Raw genomic sequence first — 14,491 nt, 5'->3', positions numbered from 1 at the left:
AGTAATCAGTTAAACAATTTCATGTGTAACGTGTATGGTTCTCACAACATTATGTCATTATTTTTAACATTCAATCAAATCTTAACAGATAGAAATTAGGTAGGAAATAATAACTTAAACAAAAGTTCTAAAGAAAATAGAGCTATGTGTGGCTCCCCAGATTCAATTAGTTTAATCGTGGTTTAAAACTTCACAAACACTATATAATACAGCATATTTTCCAGATTTCTTTTTAACGACAGGACTCATTTGTTACCAACTTTATACATGTTATTGATAACTAGAGTGGCCGAGTGCGCCCATTTTATTGATAACTAGAGTGGCCGAGTGCGTCCATGTTATTGTAACTAGAGTGGCCGAGTGCGCCCATGTTATTGATAACTAGAGTGGCCGAGTGCGCCCATTTTATTGATAACTAGAGTGGCCGAGTGCGCCCATGTTATTGATAACTAGAGTGGCCGAGTGCGCCCATTTTATTGATAACTAGAGTGGCCGAGTGCGCCCATTTTATTGATAACTAGAGTGGCCGAGTGCGCCCATTTTATTAATAACTAGAGTGGCCGAGTGCGCCTATTTTGCTTTTACGTCCTTGAATATTCATTAGACGAAAACTTTTGTTGTTGAAAAACGCTAAATAAAAATCATGACGAGGAATAGCGAAACAAAAAAAAAAAAAACAACTTGTGTTTCCTGCTTTTTTTTTTTATAGAGTTTGTCTAGTCTGAATCATAATTTGATAATGTCGATACAAAAAAAAGTAACATTTGCTTCAAGAAGCTTTCTATGTTCGATAAATCTTTTCCTTAAAACAGATTTTCCCAATAGTCAATAGAAGTATAAGTAGATTACCAATTATAATACAAAATGTTCTATTTCAAGTATTTTATTAATCATTTGAGCGCTTCTAATTGATACACATTCCTTCAACAAAAATGCTGAAAATGTTTATGGAGTTCTGTAAGTTTTGTGTCCAAAAAGACCTTAACTATATCTCTCTTTTTGCACTTTTTATCTGGAGGTTTCATAGAATAAATATACTCCATCTAAGACTCTTGAAACCACAGGGGAAAATCCGTTAGATTTCCATATGATTTTTACTATACGTAAACACAGCAGAAGAATATCTCTTAGAACGAAAGATTGGCATTTATATCCTTTATGGCTTTTTATACTAGTAGCCCCACTTCCTAGCTCCAATACACGATTTACTCCGCCATGTATCAATGTCTGTTTGTGTAACGGATGGCAATGATTTTTCATGCAGCATGGAACAAAGTCTACACCAGGTTTTTGTATTGGTCATTTTACCATAACGTTTCCATCGGAAATACTCATTAAATAAATTGTCATCTTTATCTATACGATGCAAATAATCTGCTAATTGTTTCGGTGAATCGAAGTCCTCCACGTGAATATAGGATCCAGGGGGTGCTGCTGCTTTGATTTCAGCACGTGACACTCCCAGGACAACAGGTATAGCGTTGTTTCTGAAATAAAGAAGAACACATGGATATGACAGTTTTAAAAGTTTATCTCAAGTTTCATAACTGTATAGGAATACATATTTTAAGAGCAGTTTAGATGTTTTAACTGGTGAACAAAATGAGAATTTACACGACTCTGTTCCAAGTAAATGCATGTTCTCAGAATATTGTATGTTTGCATCATACTATGTTCAAAAAGAGCTGAGTTTAGATGCTAAAATAGGCACCCAATTTAGATGGCGTTTTTACAATATTTGTAAACTAGTTTTACCATGACAAGGGTTTTATGTATAGACATTAGACATTATTTAATTTTACCAATAAAGTGCCCTTGTATATTTGGAATACTTAACCTGATCAAATATCATTAGCGGATTTTGTAGTTGTGAGATATGTAAAGGTCATCTCTTGAGGACACTATCACATTGCAATGGTGGTTATGTTCCTAATTATATATATTCGTTTTCATTCATTCATTTATTTACTTTTCCATTTCGGCCAAGAATATGTGATCATATGTGTCCATACTGGGACTATTATATTAGTATAATTAGTATAATAGTCCCAGGTCCATAGGACAACCATCCCCACTTACACTATCGCATGTACATGTAAGTGAAACCTGAAATTTGCTCAAAATGTTCACATTGAACATGTGTTCTAAGTTTAAAGTTGATGTGATCCTACCTCGAACTAAAACTATTAACTCATACCCGACGGACGGACGCATGAACATGTACTGCAAAGACAGTAATGGTACACAGTGGCGGATGCAGGAATTTTCGAAAGGGGGGGTGCTAGCCCAGGGCAAAGGGGGGGGGGGGTGCAGGGGGGGTGCAAACATATGTCCCGATTCAAATGCATTGATCGGCCAAAATAAAGGGGGGGTGCGGACCCCCGGAACCCCCCCTCTGGATCCGCCACTGGTACAAACAAGATTAGGATCAACGAAAGCAGAACATAAGGTGAATAAATTCACAACCAGGGGGTGTGTAAATCATATATTTTGTACACATATACATACCGAAGAGCATTCTGTGGAAACTTTTCTGTGTAATATCCTAAACATTTAGAATTTTCAAAAGCAAGATAGAATTTGTAGTTTTGTTTGATCATCGCATAACATTTTTTGGGATCACTTTTCCTACAAGATTTATTTCCACATGCTCCATAGATATCTATATTGATATATTTGGCTAATTGTCTAGCATACGTCATACGTCCACTTCTTACTAAGTTACAGTTAGAAACCATCCAGGCTACTTTCTTTGTTTTACCGATGGCTAAGTTAGTTTCAATTGATTCCTTGGGTAATGGTTGTTTGTAATATAGAAATTTAAAGTAAGGTGTAGTTATGGTGGAATCTCTTCTGTATGTCATTGTCCAGTTAAAGTAGTTCCTATACCCTGAAGCAGAGTTGGTGTTATGTGGAGCTTCCAGAGAGTACATTGCCCAGATCTGATCAACAGACCTTCTTGGCCATGGTGGGTTTGATGGTAGTGTGAAAGGATTTAAAAATACCACAGCATCAGCATTTCTCCCTTCAGACTGTTTATATGTCACTAAGCAACGATTAACTGGACACTTCTCCTTCAAGAAGTAAGTCTGTCCTTCCTTTAAATACCACTGTCTTTCACTTCCATGAAAATAAAGAAGTTTCATTGGTATATCTATCTTGTTGTCTAAAGCATACTGATAGGACTTAGGTACATGACTGATCTGTAAATGTATCCTGTCATCAACTGGTTCAAACCTTGGGGTCCTGATTCTTTTCTGAGGTAACAGATAAGTAACATTGTATGGCATGCCTGACTTGTCATAATTGTCACTACTAGAATCATGCAGTATCAGGCCATCATGGCTGGAATCCTCAGATTTATTTAAATCAACTTCTTTCTGGAATTTTATTCTTAGTGAATCTAATATCATAGATAATCCAACCGTAATCAAAATAGCAGTAAATACGAATGTAACCACTCTTTGGAACGGTTTTGATTTTGTCAAGTTTGTCATGTTTAAAATTGAGTTCACACCATCTTTTGAATGCATGTTGGTTTGTACATATATTTCCAAAGATTAGTTTGAAATGGGAGTCCTAAGAATATTGTATAAGAATACATGATTATAGTTATTAAGGACATTTTAGGTCTGTCCCTTCCTGGATATTTGTAATGACCTTAACTAATATGATATACAATAATTACCCCAGGGGATTGGAAACAAGTAAAATCATTTCTCTTATTTGTTGACAAAATGTACTTCCTTAGGGACGACATCAAAAGTTCAATGAAGGATAAAAAACTTAATTCACATAGTTTTTTCACTGACCCCCACACCCCCCTCTTAACTTAATTTGGGAAAAATTGATTGTCCAATAGGGATATATGTAAAATCGATTTTAAATTAACAAAACTTGCAGCAATGTTGACCCCCCACCCCCAAACTATTTGATTTAAGTTTTTTATCCTACATCGATCTTTTGATGTCGTCCCTTAGATAAATTGACTTTAAAAGAAATTGAAGTAAAGTTTGCACATTTTTATATTTTATTTTAAAAACTAAATCAAAATATAATCTACACCACATCTGAGAATTACAAAAATATAAAATAAATAAACATGTTTTATTTGTACTGTATTTAAAAAAGACATATATATATATATATATATATATTAAATTTTTATTTCATATTATTTTGAATATGTTTTCATTGTACACTCAAATTTTTAATTTAAGGTCTTCTTTATAATTAAGTTTTGTCATTAAAGTCATATGAAACCTTAAATTAGAGCTAAACAAATTTTATACATATTTGTTCATCGTTGAAGACCTTATTCTAAACCTAAATCAGTAAATACCATTTGATTGTTTGTGTTGTTGGATGCGGTCTCATAAATTTATACCTGTGTAACCTCTAATCTCTTTTTATTCAATTTAAAAACAATTATTTTTGACACACTTAATAAATAAACCCTGCATAATAATTTGCAAAAAAATAATACATGAAATAAAATATATATTTATAACATCATATATCAATTTTGGTGATCATTTGCCAGTTTAAAAAAAGTAAAAAGAAGGATAACAAACATATATGTACCAAACTTAAATAAAGCATTGAGTAGTAAATAATCCAGTATATATAAATTATAAAAAAACAATCATTTCATTTTGAATAATTTCATGTTTTCACACATTACAATAGCACATATAGTGGTACTCTTCATGTAAAGCTGGATGGATTACAAAAACATGGATTCACTTTTTTTGTGTAAGATAGAACATTCTGGGATAGCACTATTTGTGGACATATTCATAGAGCCATAATCGTGAAAAATTAATTCAAAATTTGACAAAGTTCTTTTAAGAGTAACATATACTTTTTTTTTAAATAGAATTGTTGATAAATGATTAAATGGATATATGTCAACATGATATGCACAAACTCCAAGACACTTCAGTCCTGATCAGATGTGAAGCAGGAGTCAGCCAGGATCTTATGCTTAACAAGAAATGGGCAGTGAATTCCTATGCCAATTTGATTTAATCTCTAAACAGATGATCCAAAGTTGTATTGTGAAATCAAAGAGCCACCTGGAGTAGAATTTCAGGAAACTATTTCATCCCTAGTATATTTTCAAGTAACAGTACTCAAGAGTGTAAGTATTCTAACATATTTTAAGAATTTTTAGCAATCGTTTTTCATATTATTGTATAATACAACAATGCTGGCTAATTTCAGCTTAAAACAGCATCATATGATAGAATTTTACATTCATTAGAAATATTTCTTGTCTGAACATTGTTGATCAACTGAAATATTTAGAGGCAAAGGTAGTAATAAGAGATGATTTTACAGTTAAAGGTCAAATATATTTGGACACAAATGAAAAACAATAATTGATTGCTTGCGTAAAATGTTCAGTGGCAATTATTTCATTCATATTCAGGAAAACAAATGAATAAATAACCAAGAGGCCCTTAAATATTCCCTGGCTTGTTAGGATTTAATGCTGTTATAACACAGCCATTATTTTCTAATATGGTCTCTAACGTTGATGTGATGTGGGGAATGTCACACACTAAAGTTTTCAATGATTTTAGAGACTTCAGACATTCCAAACCAGATGGCGTAAGTAAATCACATTTATTTATATTTAAATGCTTAAGATTGCTTAGTCCTGACACTATAGTAGAAATACCTGAATCAGTAACTTTACTATTCCTGATGTTCAGAGTTTCTAACTTTGTCAAATGACGTGATATGTGATGTAAAATGAGATCTGTACAATTACAATGTGCTATTTCTAAAGTTTGTAAATTAATCAGTTCTTTTGCAATCTTTTCTAACCCTTTCTCATTAATTCTGTAACAAGCATTCAAATTAAGAGACTCTAATCCTGTTATTTTACAAACATCGTCTAAATCAAAATTATCTACTCTTGAGGTATGTTCTAGTATGAGACATTTGATGTTGGGTACCATGGTATGGAGATGTTTAAACCATCTAGGTTTCCAGTAACACTGATACAATTCTATAGAAGTCAGACTTGGTGGAAGTTTCATCTCTAGGTTCTGTAGTTTACAGTTTTGTAAGGTTATATGCCTGATATTGGGACATCTCTCATTCAAGTCAGCAAGCATGGCATCTGATACTGGGTTTTTATCCTTTATTGGCACTACAATGGAAAAAATTAATCAGTTTGGATAAACAGACCATTCAGATAATTATAGATTTATATAAGATTTTATAAAATCCTCTCAGTTTCAGCTGTTTAAAATGTTTACAGATTAAAACAAATTTCTAAATTAAAATATCTTCTGTGAGTTTCATACAGAGTCTGTAAATCTACTCTGAGTTGGAAAATGAACCCATATTCATTGACCATAGCAATTTATTTTTGCTTTAAGTGTCAAGACAAGACTGCTCAAACATTCATAGAACAGTAATATGCCTATTCATATTGCCAAAATGAGTATCCACAGGAGCTCTGGATATTTTTACTGTCAAAAATTTATCTCCCCCCCCCTAAAATTAATACATGATAATATCTATTGGTCCAAGGTTTTTCAGACAAACAAGACAGTCAGAAAAGTCCATACTTACTGTTAAAACCTCTCAGTTTTAGAATAGCTAATCAATTCACTTCAGGCAAGTTTAGTTAGTATAAACTATTGAATTTTACATAAAAGTTTAGGACTAATAAGACATTCTCTAAGAACATAAAATGTCCTTTTCACATACCAGTTCTGGTATTGCCTCGAGACTCCCATATCATGCACAACAGCACAAGGCATAAGCTGAGGGCTCATATACAAGAAGGTCGAGGGTTGATACCAGGGCCTACATTAAAAATGCCTAATTAACAATTATGTGAAAAAGAATCAATACATACTGTTAAAATCTCCTCTAAGTTTCAGACTGATCAGACATTCTGAGAAATGTGACCTGATAACCTTCCACGTCTTTTTCAAATCTAATCGGTAGGGTGTTAAATCTACATGTCTCCATAATGTGTAATCTCTGGTTATCCTTCTCCATCTTCTACACACTCTGTAAATATCAATAAATCTATATCAAAGGTAAAATATAAAACCTGCATTTCCATAATATACTTAATCTTTTTGTCTTTTGGAATTATAAACAAACATAAATAATAGCTAGAGCGCTGAAACAGTCAAGTTAGAGCACTGACACAGTCAAGTTAGAGCACTGACACAGTCAAGTTAGAGAACTGACACAGTCGAGATAGAGCACTGACATGGTCAAGTTAGAGTACTGACAAAGTGAAGTTAGAGCACTGACACAGTCAAGTTAAAGCATTGACACAGTCAAGTTAGAGCACTGACAAAGTGAAGTTAGAGAACTGACACAGTTAAATTAGAGCATTGACACAGTCGAATTGAAGTACTGACAAAGTGAAGTTAGAGAACTGACACAGTCGAGATAGAACACTGACATGGTCAAGTTAGAGAACTGACAAGAGTGAAGTTAGAGCACTGACAAAGTGAAGTTAGGGCATTGACACATTCAAGTAAGAGCACTAACAGTCAAGTTAGAGCATTGACACAGTAAAGTTAAAGTACTGACACAGTCAAGTTAGAACATCGACACAGTCAAGTTAGAGCATTGACACAGTCAAGTTAGAGTACTGACAAAGTGAAGTGAAAGAACTGACATAGTCAAGTCAGAGCATTGACACAGTCAAGTTAAGAGTACTGACAAAGTGAAGTTAGAGCACTGACACAGTCAAGTTAGAGCACTGACAAAGTGAAGATAGAGAACTGACACAGTTAAATTAGATCATAGATGCAGTCGAGTTGAAGTACTGACAAAGTGAAGTTAGGGAACTGACACAGTCAAGTTAGAGCATTGACACAGTCAAGTAAGAGAACTGACAGAGTGAAGTTAGTGCACTGACAAAGTGAAGTTAGAGCATTGACACATTCAAGTTAGAGCACTTACACAGTCAAGTTAGAGCATCAACACAGTCAAGTAAGAGCATCAACACAGTCAAGTTAGAGCATCAACACAGTCAAGTTAGAGCATCATCACAGTCAAGTGAGAGCACGGATACAATCAAGTTAGAGCACTGACATAGTCAAGTTAGAGCATTAACACAGTCAAGTTAGATCACAGAAAAAGTGAAGTTAGAGCACTGACACAGTCAAGTGAGGGCATTGACACAGTCAAGTTAGAGCATAGACACAGTCAAATTTGAGCATAGACACAGTCAAGTCAGAGCATTGACACAGTCAAGTTAGAACAGACACAGTCAAGTGAGAGCACTGACACAGTCAAGTTAGAGCACTGACAGTCAAGTTAGAGCATTGACACAGATCACAGAAAAAGTGAAGTTAGAGCACTGACACAGTCAAGTAGGGGCATTGACACAGTCAAGTTAGAGCATAGACACAGTCAAATTAGAGCATAGACACAGTCAAGTTAGAGCATTGACACAGTCAAGTTAGAGCACTGACACAGTCAAGTTATGGCATTGACACAGTCAATGTAGAGCACTGACACAGTCAAGTTAAAACATAGACAGTCAAGTTAGAGCACTGACACAGTCAAGTTAGAGCATTGACAAAGTCAAGTTAGAGCACTGACACAGTCAAGTTAGAGCACTGACAGTCAAGTCAGCGCATTGACAGTCAAGTTAGAGCACTGACACAGACAAGTTAGAGCACTGACACAGTCAAGTTAGAGAACTGACACAGTTTTTTTTTATAAAATCAAGAGTAATTTTTGAAGTGTTCAGTGGCAAAACAGCCGTTGGACGTCAGAGTAATCTCGGACTAGTTCTCAGCCAACTCTTATTCTCAATTTTTTAGACTCGCCAATATTTGAAGCAGACTTAACTGTATCTTTATCAGTGATAAATAGCCTGCGACCAATATAGTCACTAATCTGAGAATCATTCAGTAAAAGGATTTGTACAGGGACAGGCTCTGACAGCGACAGTCTCACTTTAGAACTGTACAAATCCTCGTTCAGTGAGTGAGAGGACACGTTTAAGCCATATCATTACCTTCCAGCTATGCATAATTCTCTAACAGGCAAATAGTTCAAAACTTCTAATATGATGTTGTCAGGTAGTAAATCAAAATTGGCCATCAATGCAATACTTGTTATTTTCCGAAAAATTAATTAAAACATTTATGTGACATAGATTTTTTCTTTAGATTTTTCTATTTTATGTATTACAAACCCGTATTCAAACCCAAAAGCAACGACTGATTTACATTAATATTTTTTTACTTAATCCTTTGACAGGTGTTACCTGTGAAAAGGGACGAAGTCAGAAAACATATAAAATACTTTACAGTATCCTGTTAGTATAAAATTGAGAATGGAAATGGGGAGAACAGGAGAATGTGTCAAAGAGACAACAACCTGATCAAAGAGAAAAAACAGCCGAAGGACACCAATGTGTCTTAAACCTCGCGAAAAAATCCCACAACCGGAGGCAGGCCTCAGCATGCAGATTGTATAAACATGTGTACATAAAACATTGTTTGCGATTCCCAGCACTGATAATGTCTTATAAGAAAGTCACTGAATTTAAGAATAAAAAAAAAAAGCCAAACAAACATGATTTATACATAAAAACAGACTAAAATAAAATTGAGAATGGAAATGGGGAAAGCTTGGTGTCAAAGAGACAACAACCCAACCAAAGAGCAGACAACAGCAGAAGAACACATATGGGTCATACTAAACTCCGAAATATACACAAGAAACTAAAATTAAAAATCATACAAGACAAACAATTTCAGAGGCCAGAGGCTCCTGACTTTGTACAGGCGCAGAAATGTGTCGGGGTTAAACATGTTTTCTTTAGATCTCAACCCTCCCCCTATACCTCTACTGAGCCAATGTAGAAATGTGTCGGGGTTAAACATGTTTTCTTTAGATCTCAACCCTCCCCCTATACCTCTACTGAGTCAATGTAGAAATGTGTCGGGGTTAAACATGTTTTCTTTAGATCTCAACCCTCCCCCTATACCTCTACTGAGTCAATGTAGAAATGTGTCGGGGTTAAACATGTTTTCTTTAGATCTCAACCCTCCCCCTATACCTCTACTGAGTCAATGTAGAAATGTGTCGGGGTTAAACATGTTTTCTTTAGATCTCAACCCTCCCCCTATACCTCTACTGAGTCAATGTAGAAAAAACAAACACACAACAATACGCACAGTATAACTCAGTTTAATAGAAGTCCGAGTCCGATGTCAGAATAGTTAACAAAAGAAACTAAACAAACTGACAATGATACATAAATTAACAAAGGACTACTAGCAGTAACTGACATGCCAGCTCCAGACTTCGATTAACAGATTGAAAGATATATATCTTCATCATGTGAATATCAAGTACAATCCCTAGACATATATATTACATATCAACAAAAATATGTATAAAACGTCAATTTTAACTATTTTAACTTTATCTATAATTCTTATAATTCATTCTTCAATTGATACACAATGTATCTTTATCAATAATTTAAATAATCTGATGATTTTTATGCAAAACCTTTTGACAGTAACAATTTATATATGATGCATTTAATACAGTGAACCTTGACAAAGATACAATACATTTTCAATTATAGATAAAAGAGAGATTTTGATCGATACAGAAATTGTAAAAAAAAAAAACCAACAAAAAACCCAACAAAAACTGAAAAAGGTTAAACGGGTAGTTCTTGTTACGTCAGAATTACCGACTAAATATCGTACCTGCAAAATACTGGAAAAGAACTGCATGTAACACACGACAAAAGAATGATACCGGTTTTACAACATTTATCTAGCTTCTCTACAGATTACCGTGCACCAGTTCCCTTATGTACAACGATTATATGTACAGTAACACACACACTTGCAAAGTCAACCTACAGGGTAAATTCTCAAAGTGATTAGTTAAATGTGATCCCTAGTTCTATAACCACTGAGAGTAATCTCAGGTTAAATGGAACATGTGGAAGGTGATATGTGTACCGATTGAATATAGATGCCGGACCACCAACACACTAGACAATAACAATATTGAAGCTTGAGGGCTGCAACTAATTAAAACTTGAACAGTTTGGTTCCGTTTTTATATAGTGCGGCACATAGTCAATCTTTTTTGGTCTTCAATAAATAGAATATACAAATAAAAAGATGTGTATAAGATACAAAAATATAAGTAAACAGTGTCAATAGAATATTGGATACACAAATGACAAATTCAAATATATATTTCATTATATTTCAATTTTTTAAAAACAAAATCAAAGTAAGTACTGATATCCCACTACCGTAGTTAAAAAATACTACTGTACTTTTAAATTGGTAACCTTTAATAAAGTGGATAATATGTATCTGCCTTAATAACAACATCAGCGTAAAAACAAGGATGTGGTTAGGTATCCTGTTTTTAGATAGAATTACAGCTAAACTTTCGAACCAAATCATTGTAATTATGAAAAAAATTTGGTAGAGGGATGATCATTGTGTGGTAACGAAACCCCCAGATTAAATTATTTTCCAGTCATACATAGATAACATTCATTGAAATCTAGAATTTTACTATAGACATGCACATTGCTAACCGGGAAGTTGTGAAATAAAATAAAAATAAATTTTCCATTATTGGAAGATGATTTTCCTTTATTTGTACCTTTTCATGAGGTGCATATTTAAAGTGGTGCAATTAATGTCCATAGGAATATATACAACCTGTCAATTAACTGTATTGCTTATAAAACGCTAATATATATTTTCAATGAGAAAATTTACAGCCGTAATCGTTTCATCACAGTTCCAGTAAGTATATCTAACATATTTTCCTTTTCCATTTGAGAGAAAAAGGGATGTATGAGTTGCAGCAAATGATTACAACTAGATTTTTTAAATGACTACATATGGAATACAGACAGAATTTCTTTTTGATAAGATTGTGTTAGTGTAGTGTACAGAGTAGAAAAATCATAACTATCAGCCAAATTGAAATTACCATCAAAAGCACGTAATTTATCCAAAATGCATGATGAGGAATTAATTAATAATTTATGCTGCTAATGCCCACTACCACGGTATGATGCTTTCCGTGTTCTTTCCCATAAAATATGTGTAAGCTATATTCGATAAAGAGTTCATAAGAACCTGAGACAACTCTACTTTTGTGTTATAGTAGTCTGACCAAGAGATTATGTTTTATTTTATTTTATCTAACCGAATCAAAAACGAACCATAATTCATAATTACCTCGGGATGTACCCGGGACCAATAGGCACATTGTAGATACATCTTTATTAGGTTATCTCCCTTTGAACAAAAATGTAAACAACTGCACGTGTGATTGTATTATTATTTTACGCAATTAATATGCAAGTTTCTAATCCAAACAATGTGAAAATATACAATTTAAGTGCTGGAAAATCATTACCTCAGGTAAATGACTAGAAATATTTTATGGTTATTGAAAATATTGAGCAGGTGATCATGGAGTCCCTCACAGACACAGTGTGGAATATTTTGTATAAACCCTTATCTTAATCTATAACACTAAACATTATCTTTAATTTTCTTATATGGATGCTCTAATGCTGTGTTCACACGTTATTCGAATTCTATTCGCATTAACTAATTTTAGTTTAATTCGCATTGGATACGTTTACAAATTGTAATTTGAATTGCAATGCGCAAGTCATGCGCGTCAAATTCGCTTTACTGTCCTAACGACGTTAACTTTTAATTCGAATCAACAAAAACACATTTCTAATGCGAATTGGATAATACCATTAGCGATTTCGAATCAATTCAAATTAAAAAGGAAGAGTGTGAACGCGATTAGCCAATTCAATTCGCATTTGATTCGAAATCAATTCAAATTAAATTAATGTGTGAACAAGGCATAACAGTGTAAATATAGTACTCAATGCGAAAGATGATGCATTATTTGATTAGTTAATGTTGTTTGGTGGTCAGAATGATTTATGTCGGGTATAATGCTACATGTAGTATGTAATAATTGATTCTTAAAGAAATGAATTTATGACAAAAAAAAGTAGGTTGACTAATTTAACTTGGACCAACTTTAAGACCTCTTTCCAAAGACAATTTGGACCACTCATAAAGACAACTCAGATCACATTTAAAAACAACTCGTACCAATTTAAAAGACATTTCTGACCACTAATGAAGGCAACTCAGAAAATTTTGAAAGGCTTATTAAATCATTCAATGCTATTTTAACATGTCATTAAAAAGTAGGTCGACTTGTCTTTAAAACTGATATGAACTTATGAAGGGGGTCTCATTAGGGGGTTCCGATCCCGGATCCTGCTTACTGTTTTGTCAGATTCCTGTATCCCGCTTACACTATGTAACTAAGCAATTCTCATTTTTTTGTCATTTCCCAGGTCCCGCAAGACCTCATTTCCTGTTTTTATGACACAATAATTTAACTTTCATGTGTCACGCTTACAAAAACTCGGCAATCCCATGTCACGCTTACACCCCAATGAGACCCACTATGAAGCATCCTTGAGTAGGCCTAACAAATTTGAAACACTGGTATCATATGAGATCAGAAATAAAATCAAATTCTTAGAAATAATTGTCATGATTATAGTTTATATAATATCAGTACAAATAAATTTTCTTTAAACATTTTGTAAATATTAATTTTTTATGATATGTATAAATTATAATTTTCAGTGGTTATCAGACAGAAGAAAAAGATCACTACAGAAGCAGGATGTTGGTATGGTTCATAATCTGTATTTCCTGTAATATTCAAAATTCAGTTACTTTTTTGAAGTTTTTATTACATGTATTGTCAAAATGGAAATGGAAAATTCACATTATGAATTTTAACAAGGTTATTTGTATGCAGAATTTTCTGAGATTGCAATAATGAATATTCTATATTTGTCCATAAGTCAAAATAACAAAAATAAATGCATTCAAAAATTTCTGAATTAACAGTTACATGTACATTTATGTAGTTGATTACACAAATAGTTTGGTTAAGCTGTTCCATTTGTTTGTTGTCTCATTTTATTTGATAATCACCTATTTTCCACACAATTGCAAATTTTACATTTACAAGTAATGCAAGTCTTGAGAGATATTTTTCATTCATAGTGTAAAGGTAGAATTTTGTAAGACATATTTTTTAAAAACTTTAACAAGTGGATTATTAATAGAGTACTAACCATTGTAGATCTTCAAAGAAGAATTGAGTTGCTGCAGGATTTTGAAATGCCAACGGTCAGTCACTGTGTTAGAGTGACCAAAGATGGACAATATATATGTGCTGCAGGTAAATATCAGTGTAGTTCTGTTATACACATACAATGTATGTGTTGTCTAGTTTGATACACTTTTTTATTGGATGTCATCTTAACTACAGTCTACAGTCATGACGGTGCGATGTCACTTTATTTCCGATTTTATAGGAAACCTTATCTCATGTAGCCACTGAAATGAATTTGGTTTGAACTGTATCA

General features: G+C 33.5%; 3 protein-coding genes across 3 annotated transcripts in view; 1 reads left to right on the top strand and 2 right to left on the bottom strand.

Annotated features, from left to right (window-relative positions):
* Positions 1-867: 867 nt before the first annotated feature.
* On the bottom strand, positions 868-3,698 carry LOC143057939 (glycoprotein 3-alpha-L-fucosyltransferase A-like). Its single transcript, XM_076231398.1, has 2 exons — positions 2,509-3,698; positions 868-1,487 (listed from the first exon to the last, which is right to left on the bottom strand). The coding sequence occupies exons 1-2, from the start codon at positions 3,531-3,533 to the stop codon at positions 1,172-1,174; spliced, it is 1,341 nt and encodes a 446-aa protein (XP_076087513.1). The 5' UTR covers positions 3,534-3,698; the 3' UTR covers positions 868-1,171.
* A 314-nt stretch (positions 3,699-4,012) lies between these two features.
* LOC143057943 (F-box/LRR-repeat protein 12-like) lies at positions 4,013-9,159 on the bottom strand. The gene is made up of 3 exons (XM_076231411.1): positions 9,017-9,159; positions 6,881-7,038; positions 4,013-6,163 (listed from the first exon to the last, which is right to left on the bottom strand). Exons 1-3 carry the CDS (start codon positions 9,100-9,102, stop codon positions 5,466-5,468), a joined length of 942 nt encoding a protein of 313 aa, XP_076087526.1. The 5' UTR covers positions 9,103-9,159; the 3' UTR covers positions 4,013-5,465.
* Positions 9,160-12,281: 3,122 nt separating this feature from the next.
* Positions 12,282-14,491, top strand: part of LOC143057928 (nucleolar protein 10-like) — a 52,438-nt gene continuing 50,228 nt past the window's right edge. The window contains exons 1-3 of the mRNA XM_076231386.1: positions 12,282-12,428; positions 13,698-13,743; positions 14,206-14,304. Of these exons, the coding sequence (XP_076087501.1) occupies positions 12,363-12,428; positions 13,698-13,743; positions 14,206-14,304 (211 nt within the window). The 5' untranslated portion in view covers positions 12,282-12,362. The remainder of the gene's footprint in view (positions 12,429-13,697; positions 13,744-14,205; positions 14,305-14,491) is intronic.

This window comes from Mytilus galloprovincialis, chromosome 1, assembly GCF_965363235.1.
Source record: "Mytilus galloprovincialis chromosome 1, xbMytGall1.hap1.1, whole genome shotgun sequence".
NCBI lineage: Eukaryota > Metazoa > Mollusca > Bivalvia > Mytilida > Mytilidae > Mytilus > Mytilus galloprovincialis.
Note: the sequence above shows the minus strand (reverse complement) of the source record. Positions and strands in the feature narration are given on the sequence as shown.